General features: G+C 44.6%; 1 protein-coding gene across 7 annotated transcripts in view; it reads left to right on the forward strand.

Moving 5' to 3' along the window:
- Positions 1 to 18,141, forward strand: part of fgfr2 (fibroblast growth factor receptor 2) — a 52,824-nt gene extending 34,683 nt beyond the window's left edge. For 3 of the 7 annotated variants that reach the window (XM_074646651.1, XM_074646652.1, XM_074646653.1), the window contains 11 exons: positions 955 to 1,099; positions 2,769 to 2,962; positions 3,703 to 3,842; positions 6,876 to 7,000; positions 7,854 to 7,964; positions 8,906 to 9,096; positions 9,739 to 9,861; positions 11,605 to 11,675; positions 14,207 to 14,344; positions 14,957 to 15,062; positions 16,473 to 18,141. In XM_074646651.1, coding sequence (XP_074502752.1) covers positions 955 to 1,099; positions 2,769 to 2,962; positions 3,703 to 3,842; positions 6,876 to 7,000; positions 7,854 to 7,964; positions 8,906 to 9,096; positions 9,739 to 9,861; positions 11,605 to 11,675; positions 14,207 to 14,344; positions 14,957 to 15,062; positions 16,473 to 16,637 — 1,509 coding nt within the window. In that variant the 3' untranslated portion in view covers positions 16,638 to 18,141. Of the gene's footprint in view, positions 1 to 101; positions 241 to 954; positions 1,100 to 2,768; positions 2,963 to 3,702; positions 3,843 to 6,875; positions 7,001 to 7,853; positions 7,965 to 8,905; positions 9,097 to 9,738; positions 9,862 to 11,604; positions 11,676 to 14,206; positions 14,345 to 14,956; positions 15,063 to 16,472 lie in introns of all 7 variants that reach the window. The other 4 variants (XM_074646654.1, XM_074646648.1, XM_074646650.1 and 1 more) reach the window with 3 other exon arrangements.
- Positions 18,142 to 18,350: the final 209 nt, after the last annotated feature.

Below are 18,350 nucleotides of genomic sequence, written 5' to 3' on the forward strand. Positions count from 1 at the left end.
CTCTTCTCTCCAAATACAGTTAGCTGTAGTCACTATGTTTGCATGTCTGTCTGATTGATTGTCTGATTTTACATGTTAATATATATATGTGTGGATTGCAGCGTTCAGGCATTAACAGCTCCGACGTGGAGATGCTCACCCTCACCAACGTGACGGAGAAAGATGCTGGGGAGTATATCTGTAAAGTCTCCAATTATATAGGCGAGGCCAGCCAGTCGGGCTGGCTGACTGTCATGCCAGGTAACCCTCGAGACCTGATCCCACCTACCTACCTTCCTCCCCCCCCCGGTGTGGTTTCCTGGGCTTTGTCCCTGACCTGCTGTGCTGTGGTGGTCCTGCTGGTGGTCTCTTGGTGGTCCTGGTGCTCACAGACCTTCCTTCTCTCACCCTAATGGTCGACCCTTGTGTTTCAGCTGCTCCCTCCACTGAGACTCGTGCAGCCATGGAAGCACTGCATGGACCTGCATACCAAGACACTGCCATTGTCACAGCTAGCATCTCACTTTGCCTTTCTCTCTTTGCGAGCTGTGTCAAGAAGGTGTATGGTGTTGCGGTGCAGTGCTCTCCATGCTCTCTGTGTTAGTTTGTGCATGTGTCTGGTTCAATGTGTTGACTGGCTTCTATAGCAGGTTCTGTTGGTGACGGGAACCTTTTTTGTTTTTGGTGAATTGGTTCTATTTCCTCATGTTTTGGTGAGGGCTCTATCTGTGTTTATGGATCCTCCTCTTCCTCACCCTCCCAACATCCTTTGCTCTAGATGGAACCTCAACGATGGACGCCATCCAGCTCTTATTCCTCTCTTGGTGTTTTGGGTCTCATTTTTTTTCCTCTCTGTTCTCCCCCGTCTTTCTCTGTGACTTGTCCTCCCCATTTCTGCTTTCCGTTCCCCCTCTGCTCTTATCTTCGTCCCTCTCTTTCTTCTCCTCCACCTCCTCTTCCTCCTCTTCTCCCCAGACGGCAGGTGTTAACACCACAGATAAGGAGATAGAAGTTCTCTACTTGCCCAATGTAACATTTGAAGATGCTGGGGAGTATACGTGCTTGGCGGGTAATTCTATTGGGATCTCCTATCACACTGCTTGGTTGACGGTGCTTCCAGGTATATACACTCGTAGACTATCCTCTCTTTTCTTTCTCTCTCAACCTTTTCTAAAAAACAGTTGGATTATGTCATTACAACGACCTCTGTGGAAGGCAAGTCCTCCCCCCCCGGAGTCCGAGGCACACAGCTGAAATATTAGATTACTGCGATGGACCAGCACGGTCAACATCCAAGACAATGTAACATAAGAGCAGGGAGCATATATTCTATAATATTATCTGGATTGGAGAGCTGTTGAAAGCTCCGAGCAGATAACGGGGTAGTTTGCAGACGACTTATTGTAACTCTGAGACGGAAGTGGAGCTCCCAGAGCAGCTCGAGTGTCTCCGGACTCCAAAAGGAGGGGAGGGTTTGTCTCCCGCCTTCGCTTTTCCTTCAGTTGCATCTCTCTCCTGCACCTTGGGAAAAGTCTTTCAGTGCCACATTTTGGTTCTGCATGTCAAATAAAGCAGGGTTTTTCTATGCCATTCCCTGGCTCTGATAATTGGCTTCTTTTAAGATCTTTATTTCTCCTTGAAATAAAGATCGAAAGTTAAAGCTCAACACTCGCTTCAAGTTGGCTTGACTTTCTCAATTATCAGGGCCGAACCTCTCCGCTTTGACACAGTGAATGCATGTGAATGAGTGTGTTCTCATTCATCAGCTTATCCTATTTTTGTCCGTTGCTGTATGTCTCGCCTGTAATTATGCATACCAAAGGATCAAATACATAAAACTCAGTGTCAGTATCCGCACAAGTTCACTCCAGGCTAAACAAACAAAATGTTTTGCTCAAGTTCTAGCCGAAAGTAGGGAATTAAACGAGATCGATGAGAATAGTCTGCAGCCCGCAACAGACAGCCGGTATCAGCCCTCCCTTAATGTCGTAAGCAGACGATCGTTTTGTTTTGTCTGTAAACAATACAGCGTAATGATCACAGGCGAGCCGTTTCCTGTGGGAGTAATATGTAATATTTATTGCCCTTGATGTGCTCTATCTGCAGCACTGATGGCGCCTTCGAGGCTGTGGCTTCGGTGTGTGCGCTGTGTTTTTTTGGACCAGCAGATACAAAGCCAGACAGGAGAAAGGTTCCTAGATGTAGCTTCACCTCCAGCTGGCTGTGCTGCACAAGAGCCTTGTTTGTGGTCTGGAGGGCTATGCATTATGGAACAGCCCATATCTATAGCACACACACACACACACACCGACGCACACAGCCCATTTCCTCGACAGGAAGTTCAGGCCATATACAACCTCGAAGGACACCGCTTTCCCTTGTTTGCGATCTGAAGTGAAGCGCGTATTTTTCCGTCGTCCGTGGGCGTGTGTTTGTGCTCGCGTGTCTCCAACATTAGCACAGAACGTAGACATATGCAGGCCTGGTTGAGACTGTTAAGCCTTGTACAGGCCTGTAAAAAAAAAGTAGACATGCTGCGGTGGGAATAAGAGCGAGAGAAGGATGCTACAAAATCATTTCTGTTTAGTTAGCCGACCGATGGTGATTACATTTACGCATGAGTCATCTCCAGAGCATCTGTCTGTGTGTTTGCCTGTCTGATACCCATGTGTGTCTGTTCAAATGGAGAAAAGTGCTTATCTGTCACCCATAAGTGTGTTCACTGAGAGTCTTCCTCTAACTTTCTTCCCCTGATCTCTCTCTCACTGCTCACCTTTTACTTTCCTCAGCCGTCGAGAAATCCCCAGGACCCCTTTCCCCAGACTATGTGGAGATCGCGATATACTGCGCGGGCGTCTTCCTCATCGCCTGCATGGTGGGCATCGTGGTGGTGTGCCGCATGAGGAACACTGCAAAGAAACCTGACTTTGGGAACCAACCAGCGGTCCACAAACTGAGCAAGCAGATCCCTCTGCGCCGCCAGGTAACAGAAAGTAGATAAAGAGTTCTAAAGGCATTTAACACCCCTAGAGGAGACAAACACGGCCAACAAACTTTACATAAAGTTATATAGGAATATAAGGAATATATATATAGGAATAAAAATTGCATGGTAAACAAATTTTCTAAAATACTTGGATTTTTTATACAAAAAAAATCCCTCCATAGTACATATGGTTGTGGTATTTTTAACAATCCACCTCCAGCCTCACATAGAAGGCATTTCTGAGCAAGTTAGCACTGCTGCCTGAAACTGCAGCCAGAGCTTTTTCTCTCTCTGTGTGTGAGCTACGCTTTTCCCTCAAGGGAAACCAAAAGGTACGCTCCAAAAGGTACAAAAAGTGTTGGATTACAATCTGCGGAGAGACTGATTCCTGTGTCAAGGTAAGGTTAGGTTCGGAGAGAAGAGCCCCGGGGACGACGGCGATGCTGAATGATCCACACACATCCATCAAAATTACTGTTGTTGCTCACTTCTTAATGATCACTGAAATGTAATCTCTGGCCTCGAGACAGACTCTACTGTAATGATAAAACTGTGGAAATTAAGGATGCATTTATATTAATGTGCCGTAATTAACCAACATTCCTGGTAATTTAAATAAAATCAGCCAATTACGCTTATTATACTCATTAACTCCTACTCCTCTAGTGATGCCTCGGAGCTCTATCTGACCTATGAACTCAGACTCCGGTGATCAGCCAATCTTTCCCCCCCTATAGGTGTCGGCAGACTCAAGCTCTTCCATGAACTCCAGTACGCCGCTGGTACGAATCACAACGCGGCGGAGCTCTGCGCACGACGATCCAATACCTGAGTACGACCTTCCCGAGGATCCACGCTGGGAGTTTTCCAGAGACAGGTGAGGACTGTTTGATTTCTGTGTACATCATCACTTGCTGAACAGTTATTTTGTTATTTCAGAAACAAGTGAAACTACATGGCAGAGTTTAAAATGTGTGACTCTGCTGGTTTCAGTGCTCATGAAGATTGATGTTTTGCATTGAAAACAGTAATTATGACCGAGTCCTAATTGCAAGTTTTACAAAAACGCAGAAATACATAATTATGTAAATCTGATTCAGTTCTCACATAAAGCATTAAATAGCCTTTAAAATGCGGATCTGCTTTGCAGTGCCGCTTTTATCTAAAAGGGGTATTCATAATGACACACTCAGGCCTGCATATAGTCCATGTTTGACAGTATGCGTGATAACTTTCAGCACTCCACCCTTAGCGATTGTCCTCAATGCGAACACAACTATCTTTGGCTAACGGGGCGCATTATAGTAGCCGATAACTCAAAGATTACTCCGTAATGAGCATCTGTGTGATTGTATCTGGGCTGCTGAATGATCAGATAGCTATTGTTCTAGGTGAAGAGAGCCATTAACACTGATAGGCAGCAGGCAGTAATGACTAACTGCTGAATAATGGTTGTGGTGTCTGAGATAAAGGCTACTGATTCATCTGTTGGTGCTGTAGTAAAATGACCTGAACTTGGCACCTTGCCTCACCTCATCATTACAACCGCTGCTGCTGCGTCACACTCTCACTCACACATAGTCACACACACACACATGCTTCTGATGGGAAGGAATGGAGCGGGGCTAATTACTGGTTAGCAGTCACAGCTTTCATCTGCATGTTTGGGCTAGGGGTGTTTGCTCGGTTTCATACCAGAGGAATTAGCACCGCTGAGGTTTGGATTGGTCACAGTTGCAGTGGCCGCTGATCAGCTTTAGTGTGGATTTAACAGGACAGAAAGGTTAGAGTAGTTTAATACCCACTTGAGGCCTCTGGTTTTGAAAGAAAAGGGAAAATCCCGAACCATAAACACCTGTCTTTTGTTAAAATGGTTGTAAAAACCTGTAAAAAAAAATTGCTTGGATCATAAATTTTACCATCACTCATCAATGTAAAAATTAAAAAAAATCTGATGTAAAGCTAGACTCTCTCTCTGCAGAATGGCATGCACACAAGAGTAAAGTTTTGACTTTAATTGATATGAACCCACAAAATGGGATGCTTTATCTAGGCTGAATAAATCTCTGTGTGCCTCTCTGTTTGGGTCTTTATTCCTCGCCTGTCATCCCAGCGCCTGAGGGATCAAGTTGGGATCGCAGAACGTCGAGGAATGCTAGCGTTTGCGGTTTGCATGGAGAGAAAAATAACATTGATTATGTGTGGCTGGATGGACAGAATGGATGCCATTGAGCGTGGCGAGTGTGTGGACAGATAGGGGATTGTGTTACTACAGCAGGGCGCAGGCCTCGGGCTCTAGGCTTTGCGGCAGGCAGTGTGAGTGTTTACATAGTTAGGACGCTGGGCCTTAGGGGTGGGGCTACACCTGTCAATCAAATGAGAAAAACACCAAGGTACACTGCTAGTTCAGGGGTCAGATAGGTGCTGAGGCTCTGATGGATAGTTGTGAAAGAGCGTGAGTATGTGAGTCAAGGTTATTATACTGTAGTTAACTAAAACTTAAACTAAAACGAAACTAAACAGTGAAAAATATTTTAGTAAACTGAAACTAAATAAAAATGATATCCTTATTAATAAAATTTTTATATAGAGGAATATTTTTCAAAAAAATAGTACATCCACAGAGCTTTTAGAAAGGTGCCGAATAAAAGTATGGCTTTTCCTGAAAAAAAAAAAAATATGATTGTGAATTTATCATTTTAAAAATTTTGGCGGATCCAAAATTAATGTTTTGTTTATCTCTGTGGAACATATCGGACGTGTGGTTCCCACTTCTAACAAGGCTTCTGAGACAATAGTAAAACAACTTTGGTATCACGTTGTATCTCTGGGTTGGCAGTTAGCGAGGAAAAAACAGATAAATGGCTGAGCTTGATGTTAAGTGTCTGGCAACGACTTGTTGTGAAGTAAATGTAATGGAACAGGGGAGGGAGAATGCGACATCTAGTGGCAGTCTAGTGGCATCTAGTATATATAAAAGCTAAACCTATCTGAAAAACTGAAACTAAACTAAGTGAGAAATAATGTACAACAAGCCAGTCATTGTTGTGAAATAAACCCCGCTTCGCGTTGCGGCATCGCCCTGAAGGGGTTTATTTCACAACAATGACTCGCTAGCTGTACATTATCCCGCTTATTACACGGGCTACTTACGTAAGAAATCAATAATTTGACACATAAAAGTTCCGCCAGAGTCGGACATCAGAGCTGAGCCCATAGCAACGGTCTGTTATACATAGCAACGGTCTGTTATAAAGAAATAACAGACTGTAGAACGCCGTGATTGAGCAATTATAACCTTGGTGTGAGTTTAATTTCCTCACTATATGAATCAGTCTAATATAGTTTGGACATACAGTTTAAAACACACCAGCGATTGTGACATGGCTTACAATAAAATAGTACTTAAATTTCCATCTGGTATTGTAGTCAGGCCCACCTGTATGGCAACACGAAGCCAGCACTCCATCAGTCACAAGCTAATGTGTCAGGGCCAAGCTAAGCCCTGTGTAATGACTTGTAAAGAGTGTATATTGGAACATGCCAAGGCAGGCTAAACAGTTTAGAAAAGAGTGCCTCTCCCTGGCGTTATCAGGTGATTATCGTTGCCATGTCTGCCTTCCTACCTACTGCCCTGGCACGGGCTGCAGTCTCCACGCCAATAAAGCACTCACACAGACACAATCTGATTGAAACAGAGAGTGCGATCTAGTGAAGAAAAGCACAGGGTGAGGTTGAGAAACTGGCCTGGTGCCTGGTTTCATTACCTCTCTTGCTCTATCTAACCTGTGTATTTCTGCACTGGGAGTGAATCGATGCCACAGTCAGGTCAAGTCGATGAGCTTCAGTTTGGGTTTCCGTAGCTAAACAGCTCCCTGTCTGTTTTTCTTGTTGCCCTGTTTGTTGTCAGCAGGTTGACGCTGGGCAAGCCCCTCGGGGAAGGATGCTTTGGCCAGGTTGTAATGGCAGAGGCCCTGGGCATCGATAAGGACAAACCCAAGGAGGCCGTAACTGTCGCTGTCAAGATGCTGAAAGGTAAGTGGGTCTCCTGCCGCTGCACAATCACAGCGAGGTTGTAACGGTAAACGTCTGACTTGTGCTTCAAATCAGACCACTGGGATAACACGTACACTGCTTCATTATGTCTGGTGGGCAACCTGAGTACATTTTATATTTGATTTACGCTCCAGTGAGGGTTCAGCAAAGGTACAAGGCGGAGCCTGGGGCTGTCATTATTATTCGTTATTGGCGGTTGCTGAGTGACGGCTAGTGGGAGGCGGGTTGTGTAGGTACGGGTTAGGGGTGGTCACATACCTGACCCCTGAGCAGCAGCTGGCTGGAGCTCAGTCAGCACCCACACAAAGAGGCAAGTCACACTAGCAGCACTGCTGTGATTAATGAAAGCAGCAGGAGGAGGCACTGGGTGGGTTTGGGGTTAAGGGTGGGAGTGGGGGGGCGGTTAAGATCAGGTACAGCAGCAGGCTATTGGGCCAACCTTGACAATGGGAATCTGCTCTTTATAAGGAAGGTAATGGTGCAGAGGAATGCAGGCTATGCCATTCGGACCGTCTGGATACCTGTGCTGGTTCAATCAGGCCCATGAAAAAGGAGCCTGTGCAGCAGATAATGAATCCAGATTGAACGTCTTTAATTCCTCCTCCTCCCTCCGCCTGCCACTGAAAGGATGCCTCTGTAGTCTGCATGAGGAGCTTCCCTCACTGCAGTAACTTTAGCCCACATTGTCTGTCAGCCGCACTTAATCAGAATTACCTACAAAACAAGGTGTTGTCTCACACTGCCGATACTGAGTAAAGGGATTAAAGGGATGACAGGACTAGGGTGTGTTTGTTTTGCTGACAAACTTTAATCCAACTTCTTCTGTTTTTAGATGACGCCACTGAGAAAGACCTGTCTGACCTGGTGTCGGAGATGGAAATGATGAAGATGATTGGCAAACATAAGAACATCATTAATCTTTTGGGGGCCTGTACACAAGAAGGTGAGTAGGACGGGTTACAACATATCAAACCGTTAGTATTAGTATTCAGTCGTCCGCCAGGTTAACTTTGTACTAAAGGTTGCCGCACACTTCAAACAAATTCATAAAATGTGTCATCAGACCACATCAGACAGGTAGTGAAGGACGAGCTGGAGGTAGCTGGAAGACATTTGTACGTCATAAGGAGAGGTTGGATTTTAATTGAATGTGAGGAGTGGAGAAAGCTGAGCAGCACTCTTAAGAAAGTTTTCTTTTTATCAAAGCTATTCATGAAGATCAGTGGAGCCAAGATTGTGTGAAACGTGAAAAGAAATAATCTGCAGTCCACTTGCAACTTTTCCCCCGGCCTTTTCACACCTAAGCACATCTTTTCAGTCCCTGCAGTAAATGGTGGATGAAGTTTAGAGCTGCAACGGTTAATAGATTAGTTGTCAACTCGTAAATTTATCACCAACTATTTTGATAATATATTAATTGGTTTGAGTAATTTTTTAAATGAATATTGTGAATATTTTCTGGTTTCTTTACTCCTCTATGATAGTCAACTGAATATCTTTGAGTTGTGGACAAAACAAGACATCTGAGGACGTCATCGTCGACATTTTCACCATTTTCTGACATTTTATAAACCAAACAACTAACCGATTAATCGAGAAAATAATCGACAGATTAATCAACAATGAAAATAATCGTTAGTTGCGGCACAAATTAAATTTGAGTTTTTGAAATGTACATAAATATTGGGATGCAGCACTGGACCTTCTGGCCATTTGGAAGGTGTTTTCCATACAGACTTTCTCATGTTTTGAATTTCATAACCTTCAAATGAGACAAATATGTACCGTGTTATATTAAAAATTCTCTCTGAATTTGGTTCAGTGTCACTTTCTCTGAAAGGGAATCATTCATGTTCAATAATGTTGGTCTTTTCTCCGCTGCAGGCCCCCTCTATGTGATAGTGGAGTACGCCTCTAAAGGCAACCTAAGGGAGTACCTCCGAGCTCGCCGGCCGCCCGGCATGGAATACTCCTACGACATCGCCCGTGTCTCCGATGAACAGCTTACTTTCAAAGATCTGGTCTCTTGCACTTATCAAGTGGCACGGGGCATGGAGTACCTGGCATCACAGAAGGTAAGGACACACACAAACACACCAAATGTCCCGTTCTCACATCAGTCCCCTGCTGGCTTCCTAGACACATCTCAGTGAGGTTTTACGTAGGGGGCTTGCATGTGCGTCACTGTGGGAATATTGTCTCCTAAAAACACGTCTCTGACCCCCTGCCCAATCCCTGCATTGTCTCCCATTCCACCACAAAAGCCCCTCTGTGTAGACAAACTGCGAGGTTTTCACAATGGGGATACGGCCATGTTGGCCAAACGCAGCCTCACGCTCCCTCTCACTGTTGGAATGTGACAGAGCGGACTGTCTCTCACGCACACACACACAAACACACACAGAACGCTTGCACATGCGTGCTGATGCACATGCGTGCTGATGCACAGAAACAACTTCGATCATATGTGTGCTAAAGTATGCGAGGAATCCCTACTTATCCAGACATGTTCGTGATGGTGCAGTCACTGTGGCGTCATGTTATTCAGTCAAGCGTTACCTCTGTGCCGGAGGATTACAAACATCTTAACACCATTCCAAATTAAGTATACACCTGTTTCAGAGGTGATGTATTTATGGAATGAGGTAACTGTCTTATTCTTCTTTTCCTCCCCACTTTTTCCACTCCCCTCTCATTTCTCACTCTCTCCATCCCAGTGTATACACAGAGACCTGGCCGCCAGGAACGTCCTGGTCACAGAGAGCAACGTCATGAAGATCGCTGACTTCGGCCTGGCCAGGGACGTCCATAACATCGACTACTATAAAAAGACGACCAACGTGAGTCCTCAACCTGCGACAGCCACACATCCACACTGAGGGAGTGGAATGTTTTTGAGAGCCGCAGTGTGAGATCAGTCCACTCGTCTCTCTAATTCCCTCCCTTCCCTCATCTTTCTATCCCACTCTTCCCCTCGGCTGGTGTCTTGGCAGAAGCTGCAGGTTCCCAGGCAGCCTGTGAATGTAGTGCTTCTGGAGACTCTGCCTTGTTTATCCCTCAGTCTCTTGTTCCTTTAGTTCCATAGACATTTATACAATTAGCCAGAAAGAGAGACAGAGTGAGAGGGAGAGGGGAGCGGCTTCAACATAATTGACATTTCCATAGTGGCCCAGTGGTGTCTTTCTTTCCCACCGCAGAGCAGCATTGCCGGCACATCCTCATTTAGTATGCATGGATGGCTTTTCATCGCATGCAGAGAGAACTAGCTGACAACAACAACAACAACAATATGCAATGATGTTGATGGTAATGGTGATTACGACAATGACAGCAGCAACAATGATGATTACTTGTGTTAAACTGCTGTAGACAGAGCCATCATTGTAAATGTATTGTAGGTGCACAATACGTGATACAATACCTACACTTTTTTTTATAATATATATATATATATATACTGTATATATGTATTAGGCTGCCAATAGATTAAAATACTTAATTGTGATTAATTGCAAATTAATCACATTTTTTATCTATTCAAAATGTACCTTAAAGGGAAATTTGTCAAGTATTTAATACTCTTATCAACATGGGAGTGGGCAAATATGCTGCTTTATGCAAATGTATGTATATATTTATTATTGGAAATCAATTAATAATGCAAAACAATGACAAATATTGTCCAGAAACCCTCACAGGTACTGCATAAAATGACTTGATAAAGGGGAGACTCGTGGGTACCCATAGAACCCATTTTCATTCACATATCTTGTGGTTAGAGGTCAAGGCACCCCTTTGTAAATGGCCATGCCAGTTTTTCCTCGCCAAAATTTAGTGGAAGTTTGGAGCATTATTTAACCTCCTTTGCAACAAGCTAGTATGACATGATTGGTACTATAGATTCATTAGGTCTAGTTTCATATGATTTCAGTATTTACTCCAGCTTTACTAGAGACTGAGTCCACTACAACCTAAAAACCACAAGGTGCATTAATGTGTTAAAGAAATGAGTGGCGTTAAAATGAATTTGTGTTAAAGCGTTATTATCGCTATATTATTAATATTATTATTATTAACTTTGACAGCCCTAATATATATTATTGTTTCCTACCATTTTTCCTGCACATATTTGTAGTAGTAAGCTTAGTATTTAGCGGCTGACATCTGTTTTATAAGGACTTATTAAGGTCTCCATTAGTAATTCAGAGTGTCTGATGAGATTATTCTTGCCGTTAGCCCACCACACAGATATTGACCGAGGCCGCCTTGTCAGCTATGCTTAGCTTCCCAGCCAGTGTTTTAATGGCACATGGAGATAAACTCTCTCCTTTATCTGTGACCCTGTTTATCAGCTCTATTGCTGTAACAATGTAAACGTTCCTCTGGGAAATCCTCCTCCCAGACAGTCGCTCTAGTGCCTTATATTCCCCAGGCTGCTTTCACGTATCGGCCTTTCCAGGAGGGGTAATGAGATCTCCCAGCGGTGAATAGATTCAAAGCTGCTCATCAGGCCAGAAATTAAGGAACACAGAGATGGGTTGTGTGTAGATTTATTTTCACCTCACACTTGTTTGTGTCCTCAGGGTCGCCTCCCGGTGAAATGGATGGCCCCAGAGGCGCTGTTTGACCGGGTCTACACACACCAGAGTGACGTGTAAGTATATAACAAACTGTTTATGTGTCCCACAAACACAATTACGTGATAGAATATAGTTAAACATACATCAGTGATGCAAATAAACCTTTTCATACAGTGAAATCACGGCTGTTTTTAAGATTTGCTGTAGCCTGCAGTCAGATTCAGAGGGTTGTTTTTCTGGGAGTGGGTAAGGTGTTTTGGTGCAGCACTGGTGAGTGTTAGGTGGGGGGTGGCTGCCTATTGGGGGGCCAGCGCTGGCCGGTCTGTGGCAAAAGTGAGGATTTCACGCTAGACTTGTAGCCAATGCCGTGTTACTAATCTGACCGGCTTCAAAGGGCCCTGGAAGGAGCCCGGAGCCCACCAGCGCCTCCTCCCCCACCGACTCACCCCTCGCTCCTCCGGCTCCGGCTCGGAAGTCTCCCCTCCTTTTGGGCCTCCGCACATGTCCAAACGCAACAATGCTGCAGCAGTGCGGGCCTCATCCTCCTCCTTTAACCCCCTGCCATCCCCCCTTCACTCTCCTCTCCTCATTCAGCAACACTTTGAACATGTGGCTCATCGTTTTGGAGCCGTTCCATCATCAAAATAATCCCCCCTCCCCCTCCTCTTTTCGCCCCGCCGTTCTTATTTTCATTCATCTGGTATGTGAATTGCTGACCCGTCTCTGTCTCTCTCTCTCTCTCTTTTCTTTTTTTAAGTTCAAGAGTACTCATTCTAAAAACAGAACAAAGGAAGAGCGTCCCTCTCTTTTTGGTGTTTGAGTCTTATGCGTCCTGACAGCGTTGTTTGAAGTTTCTGCTCCAGACACTGGCGGCAGAAAGCGTATGTGGCAATTAGATAAATGCCTCGCATGCTGACCCCTGGGAAAGGAGATTTTTGTGTGTGTCTATGAGTCATACACCAGTAGCACGCTAAACATAGCGCTCATCCAGTTAAGCACTTGGATAGAGGATCTCTCTACTGTCCATGTTTGTGTGTGCACATAAATAATATGTGTACATACACATCATGCCCTTCATGTTTCATGGCGCAGCACCAATCAATAAGCTGGGGGAGTACATGGGCCGAGCAGGGGGGGTGCAGGGGAGGTGCAGGCATGAAGTGCCTACTGTAGTCCTTTCTATCAGCTCGCTGCTAATTACGTTTCATCACTCACTTTTAGTAATTGGCTTTTTCACATGGCGCATGTAGGGAGAGGGAAGATGAGGAGAGGGGCGTCGGGGAGGTGGAGGCTGGTGGGTTCAAACATCACCAGAAGCGTAGGCGATCCATACATGACATCAGATTAAATGAATACATGAATTGCAATGAAACTTGCGGTTTTGACAAATGGGCCCGGGGGACTCGGCTCTAGCCGGCTTAGGTAAGGGTAAAGAAGAGTTGCGGTTCAAGCCCAGAGAGACGATATCACGAAGGCACCACCTCCCCAAATAAAATATATGCATTCCTTTAGCTTCTACATCACGTTTCAGAGCCTTGAATCTTAATATTACGGTCAGATCCACTGATGTACGTACATCATGTAGTGACTGATTTTCTGACATTTGTATTCACGTTGCTTTCAGTCGATATTGAGAACGTACAACCTAACTGCTTGAGATATGAATGTAATGAGATTTGAATACGACTCCAGAATACGAACCACGCTAATACAGATTCACTTTAATGCATCTAGTTGGCCAGAATACACAAGTGGCCTCTAGTAAGGCCGAACGCCGGGTCAGTTAAAGTGACCCGGGGCATGTTGGTTATTGTGTTTATTTGGTGAGTCAAGGTTGGTTGACTGCACGGAGCAACATGTTGGCAAGCGCTGAGAGACGGTTACAAAGAAGCACAGAAAGGAGAGACGAGTGTGTCAACAAGTGGAGAGATACAACGCAGTGATAGAGGAGAGAACAAACCCAGGGCTGGTTGTGTAAACAGATGGAGGAACTGATAAACGTCTCAACCTGCCTGTCCATGCCTATTCGGCCTGGTTGGACCACTAACATGGCCTGTGGCTGCTCACGCGCAGATTACCGTTTATAAGCGCGTGTGTTGTGAGACAGCCTTTGTGTTGACATGAATCAAGCATGCTGTCAGTGCAAGAGTGATTCATCTGAGACGCTGCGGATCCACACTCTCTAATATAAGCATGCAGCGTGACAGTGATGGAAATCAGCGGCGTGGAATCGCTGATATTTAACGACCAGAATGAGGAAGTAGTTAATAGTCACTAGCCATCTCCGGGGCCTCTCCCTCCTCTTTTTTTTCCCTGCTGTGGGTGGTCCACTGTTTGTTTTGGTGTGGTGTGACTGGACAATGCCAGCCTGTTTGACCGGCCAGCCGGGCACAAAAGCCAGCATTGAGATCAGCGCCAGAGTGGCACTGGGAGCGGGTTCGCGCCACAAGCCACCGGACGGCAGAAAGAGGGCATTGACACCACGGCGGTCGCACTGTTCAAGTTATTTCCAAACTTTGGCCAAGCGAATCTATGTAAACGATCTGTAGGTTAAAGGGGCCTAATAGTATTTTAAATGTATTTCTGTGTTTTTCTGTCTCACCAGCTGGTCATTTGGGGTGCTGATGTGGGAGATCTTCACCCTCGGGGGCTCCCCGTACCCCGGCATCCCTGTTGAAGAGCTCTTCAAGTTGCTCAAAGAGGGACATCGCATGGACAAGCCTGGCAACTGCACCAACGAGCTGTAAGAATCATAGTTTTCTCCCAAATTTATATCCACCCTAACCCCACTGTCACCCAGATACACACTAGCTCTTACACCCAGACTCTAATGCCACCCCAGTCTCCATCAGATCCATGACTCCGGGGCTCTGTGGCCACTCTGTCAGGCCTCTGCACAGCTGGGACTGGCTGCTATCAGTGTCCTCATTCACAATTAGTCCTCTGCAGTCGGCGGACAATGGCACAGCTCTGTGCCACACTGAGAGGGCTGATGGAAAACAAAGTGGAGACGGATACAATGGCAGTGCATGACATACACACATTATAGTATAGTGAGGCATGTTTGTGATCAGCAGCAGGCCATCGAAATTATCTCTATTTCTGATGGCATAAATGAATATAGTGCCAGAGAAAACCTGCTGTTTTGATTTATTCTTTGACATGGAGGCTTGAGTCCAGAGGCATAAATCATTCAACAAATGTTGAAAGTTGAATACGCGGTAGATGAGGAGTGGCACAGCTTGAGTTTTGACAGGCTAAATAAAGCATACAACACTTCCCTGAATTACTCTGTTCTCCTTCCCTTAATCCACTCTTCTGTTTGAGTAAACACTTCTTATTTTTTCCCTCTCAGGTACATGATGATGAAAGACTGCTGGCATGCCATCTCATCCCACAGACCCACCTTCAAGCAGCTAGTAGAGGATCTGGATCGCATCCTCACCCTCAACACCAACGAGGTGAGAGCAGCTCTCTTCTCTTCCTCTTCACAGAAAGTTCCTGGATTCAGGGTGGTCAGAAATCATGCTACAAAAACCCTAAAGTTTCCTGGCGGATAGGAGTGTGGTATTTCATAACAATAAAATAGAATAATATGATAAATTCCTACACACAGTTACATGTTTCTCAGTCCAAACTAAATGACGCTCCTGCCAGTACACGCAGGGTTCAGCAGAACGCTGCTGAAAGCTTTAGGAGCATTAGCAGCCACGTTGCTGACACAAGGACTAAATGGTGACCGAAAAAATGGCCGGATGATTTGATCCAGGCCCAACATGGCCGCTACGGCCCAGTGAAGTTGCCCAATCATCACATTCATGCCTCGCTCCCTACAATGGCCTGCGTTTCTTTCCATTCCCCTTCCTGTCTCATGTGATATCCGAGTGCAGACCTGAAAAGAGGCCGCCGATGGAAAGCTGTCAAGACTCGTCTGCTCTTGGAGCTGGAACGTCATGAATTTATGCCAAAAAAGCCCAACTTTGAGTTTGAACTTTTGAAATGTAATAAAGCGCCCTTTTCTTGCCTTTTTTCCCCCTCCTCCTCTCCCTCTGCCCCAAACCGCTGGCAGATGTGGAGGTCTTTAGTAATGTGAGCCTTCTCGTGTTGAGCTGGGAAAATGGAAGCCAGCGCTCATTTTCTAGAAAACCCCAAGAACTCTTCCTCCTCACAACTAGTCCCAATAACAGCCATGAAAGACAAGCAGGAGGAAAAAAGAAAAGACATGAAAAGACCAAAACAGCTTCAAAACACTGGGCCGAGTCAGAAATTAATAACAGGATTTCTTGGGGTTTCATTTTCCTTCATCTTCATTTGTTCGGGGGGAGGGCGTGAGCATTGTGCTCTGCCAGCTTCTTCATTTTTTTCTAGCCATCTTATAGTGTTTATGTTGGGTGTTTCAGATGTCAGATTTGTTTGGACTGAGCTGATGTGAAGGGATGCTGTAAAAGCTGGAGTGCCCCAGTGCTCTGGTCGAAACGTATCCTCTCTTCCCAACCACATTAAACCATTTTGTAGTGGACCAAGACCTCAGCCAGGCCAACCCTAGTATCTTCAAGCTCCGCTGGATCAGCCTGCAGTCCAACATTCAATTTACTACTATTGTTCCTGCAAATATTTTCATACAGTATCCAGTTTAAGATTATGTTTTCTGTTCTGTTCCATAAACCCTTCCAGGGTGATTTGGCATGGTTTAGATAAATATCATGATGAAGGTGATACTCTCTCTCAGCCTCCTCTGGAAAGTCCCTGGTCTTGTTGACTAGGTTTCAGCACTATATTTATGTTCTCGTTTGCTCCAGGTCTTTGTAACATATGAGCTTGTGTCTGAGTGTAAGTTATCTCACCCGGCCCTCTCTTTTCTGCGTCTACAGGAGTATCTGGACCTTTGCGCCCCGACAGAGCAGTATTCCCCCAGCTTCCCCGACACTCGCAGCTCCTGCTCCTCCGGTGACGACTCCGTGTTTTCCCACGATCCCTTACCGGACGAGCCCTGCCTCCCCAAGTACCAGCACATCAATGGAAACGTCAAAACATGAGCCCCCAGCTTGACCCGCCCCAGTCTTACCCCTCGACGTCCCAAAACAAACGTAGCACAGACACCCTCTCTGAAATCCTCCTGCCCCCCCATCACCCCTCTGGCTCCCGGTGGACTAATGGACCCAGATGGGACTGGGCTGGTGGCAGCGCTGCTGTCACACACTCATACTGCCATACACACACAGACTATTCACATGAGGTCTTAAAGGAGAAGACATAAGCTGTTTTTTACTGACTGAATGAGTTCCCTGGGGACCCTCCTCTTCCTCCTCTCCCCTTCATATAAACAGACTTTTCAGTTTGGTTCTCATGTTGGTACGGAGAGGTTTTCTTTTTTACAATCGACGACGTTACTCGTTTGGTGATCCCATTCCAGTGGCTGGCATTCCAAGACTATTATTTGCTCCTGGAGGAATGTATGGACCGATATGAACTTCAAAAACAAGGGACTAGAAGAGGATGACGAATAGGAAACGGACTGAGAGACAGAGCTTCAACTAACACAACAGAGGAATAGAAGGAGGAGCACATATAGAAGCTGCTCTCCTGTTTATTTTGTAATATTGATGCATTTCTTTTTTCAGTTCTCTTGATAAACCTTCCCAATTATTCTGGAGAGAGAAAATACACAGTATAATGTATAGTGCTGGGTATATTTGTAAATATATTCAAAAATGTATAAATATATATTATATATTTACAATGAATTATTTTTTGTATGGACTCCGAAATAACCCCGACCTTCCCCACCCTACTTTGAGTTTGAGGCAGGTTTTCTAACAGGTTATGTGTCCTATATTTCTCTTCACACACAAACTCACACTTACAGACACGGATACACGCACACACAAACACACAGACACACACACCTGTTTTACTCTCACTCAGTAACACAGTTGAGTATTGGCTTTCAGGGACTGAGGTAGCATGTTAATTTATTGACTTGTGTTTTTTTGAAATGAATCAAAAAAGTCTGGAAAAAAAAGAACAAAAATGGCAGAAATGATGACATTAATGATGCTGATAATACATAAATAATCCATTAAATATATGGTAATTTAAAATGATCTTTCAGCAGTAACACAAAAAAGCTATTTTTAGTGGGTTTGAAAGATCCAGGTTTTGTAATTTTTATATATATGAATGTGAATATTAAGTTAAATTTAAAAAAAACTGTACATTTTATAGTCAGCTAATCCCTTTCTTATGTAGATGTTGATGCCATTTTACTTTTTCTTAGCTTTGCTTTAGGAAACGAGATTGATTTCTGGATATTTATATACGATTGACGGAAAAAGATTTTGGAAACGCCTACTAGCAATCCGCTCCCTCACTTAGACTTAAAATATAGACTCCAAATTTACTTGACAGAATTGAAAGCTAAAAAACAAAGTATTAAATCATTCAAGTGTTTTTTGTCTTTTTTCTACTGGACCAACTTTAAGATGTTCTTTTTGCAAGTGTTCATGCCACATTTGCGAAAAATAAAAGATGGAAAAAATATATTCTTGTTCTAATCTCTGACTTTGTTAAGTTTCTAGTATGAAGTTCTGCATTTTAGCAGTGAATCGCCGAGATAAGTGAGAGATAAAGCTGCTTTATTTGTCTAAGCTGGAAGAAATGTGTTATCATTAAACGGCACATTCCTCTGAGCTACATTTATTTTCCTTTGTGTCTGATATGGGCAGAGGTGATTTAGCTGTCCTCACAAA

The sequence above is a fragment of the Sebastes fasciatus genome, chromosome 9 (assembly GCF_043250625.1).
Source record: "Sebastes fasciatus isolate fSebFas1 chromosome 9, fSebFas1.pri, whole genome shotgun sequence".
NCBI classification, from domain to species: Eukaryota; Metazoa; Chordata; class Actinopteri; order Perciformes; family Sebastidae; genus Sebastes; species Sebastes fasciatus.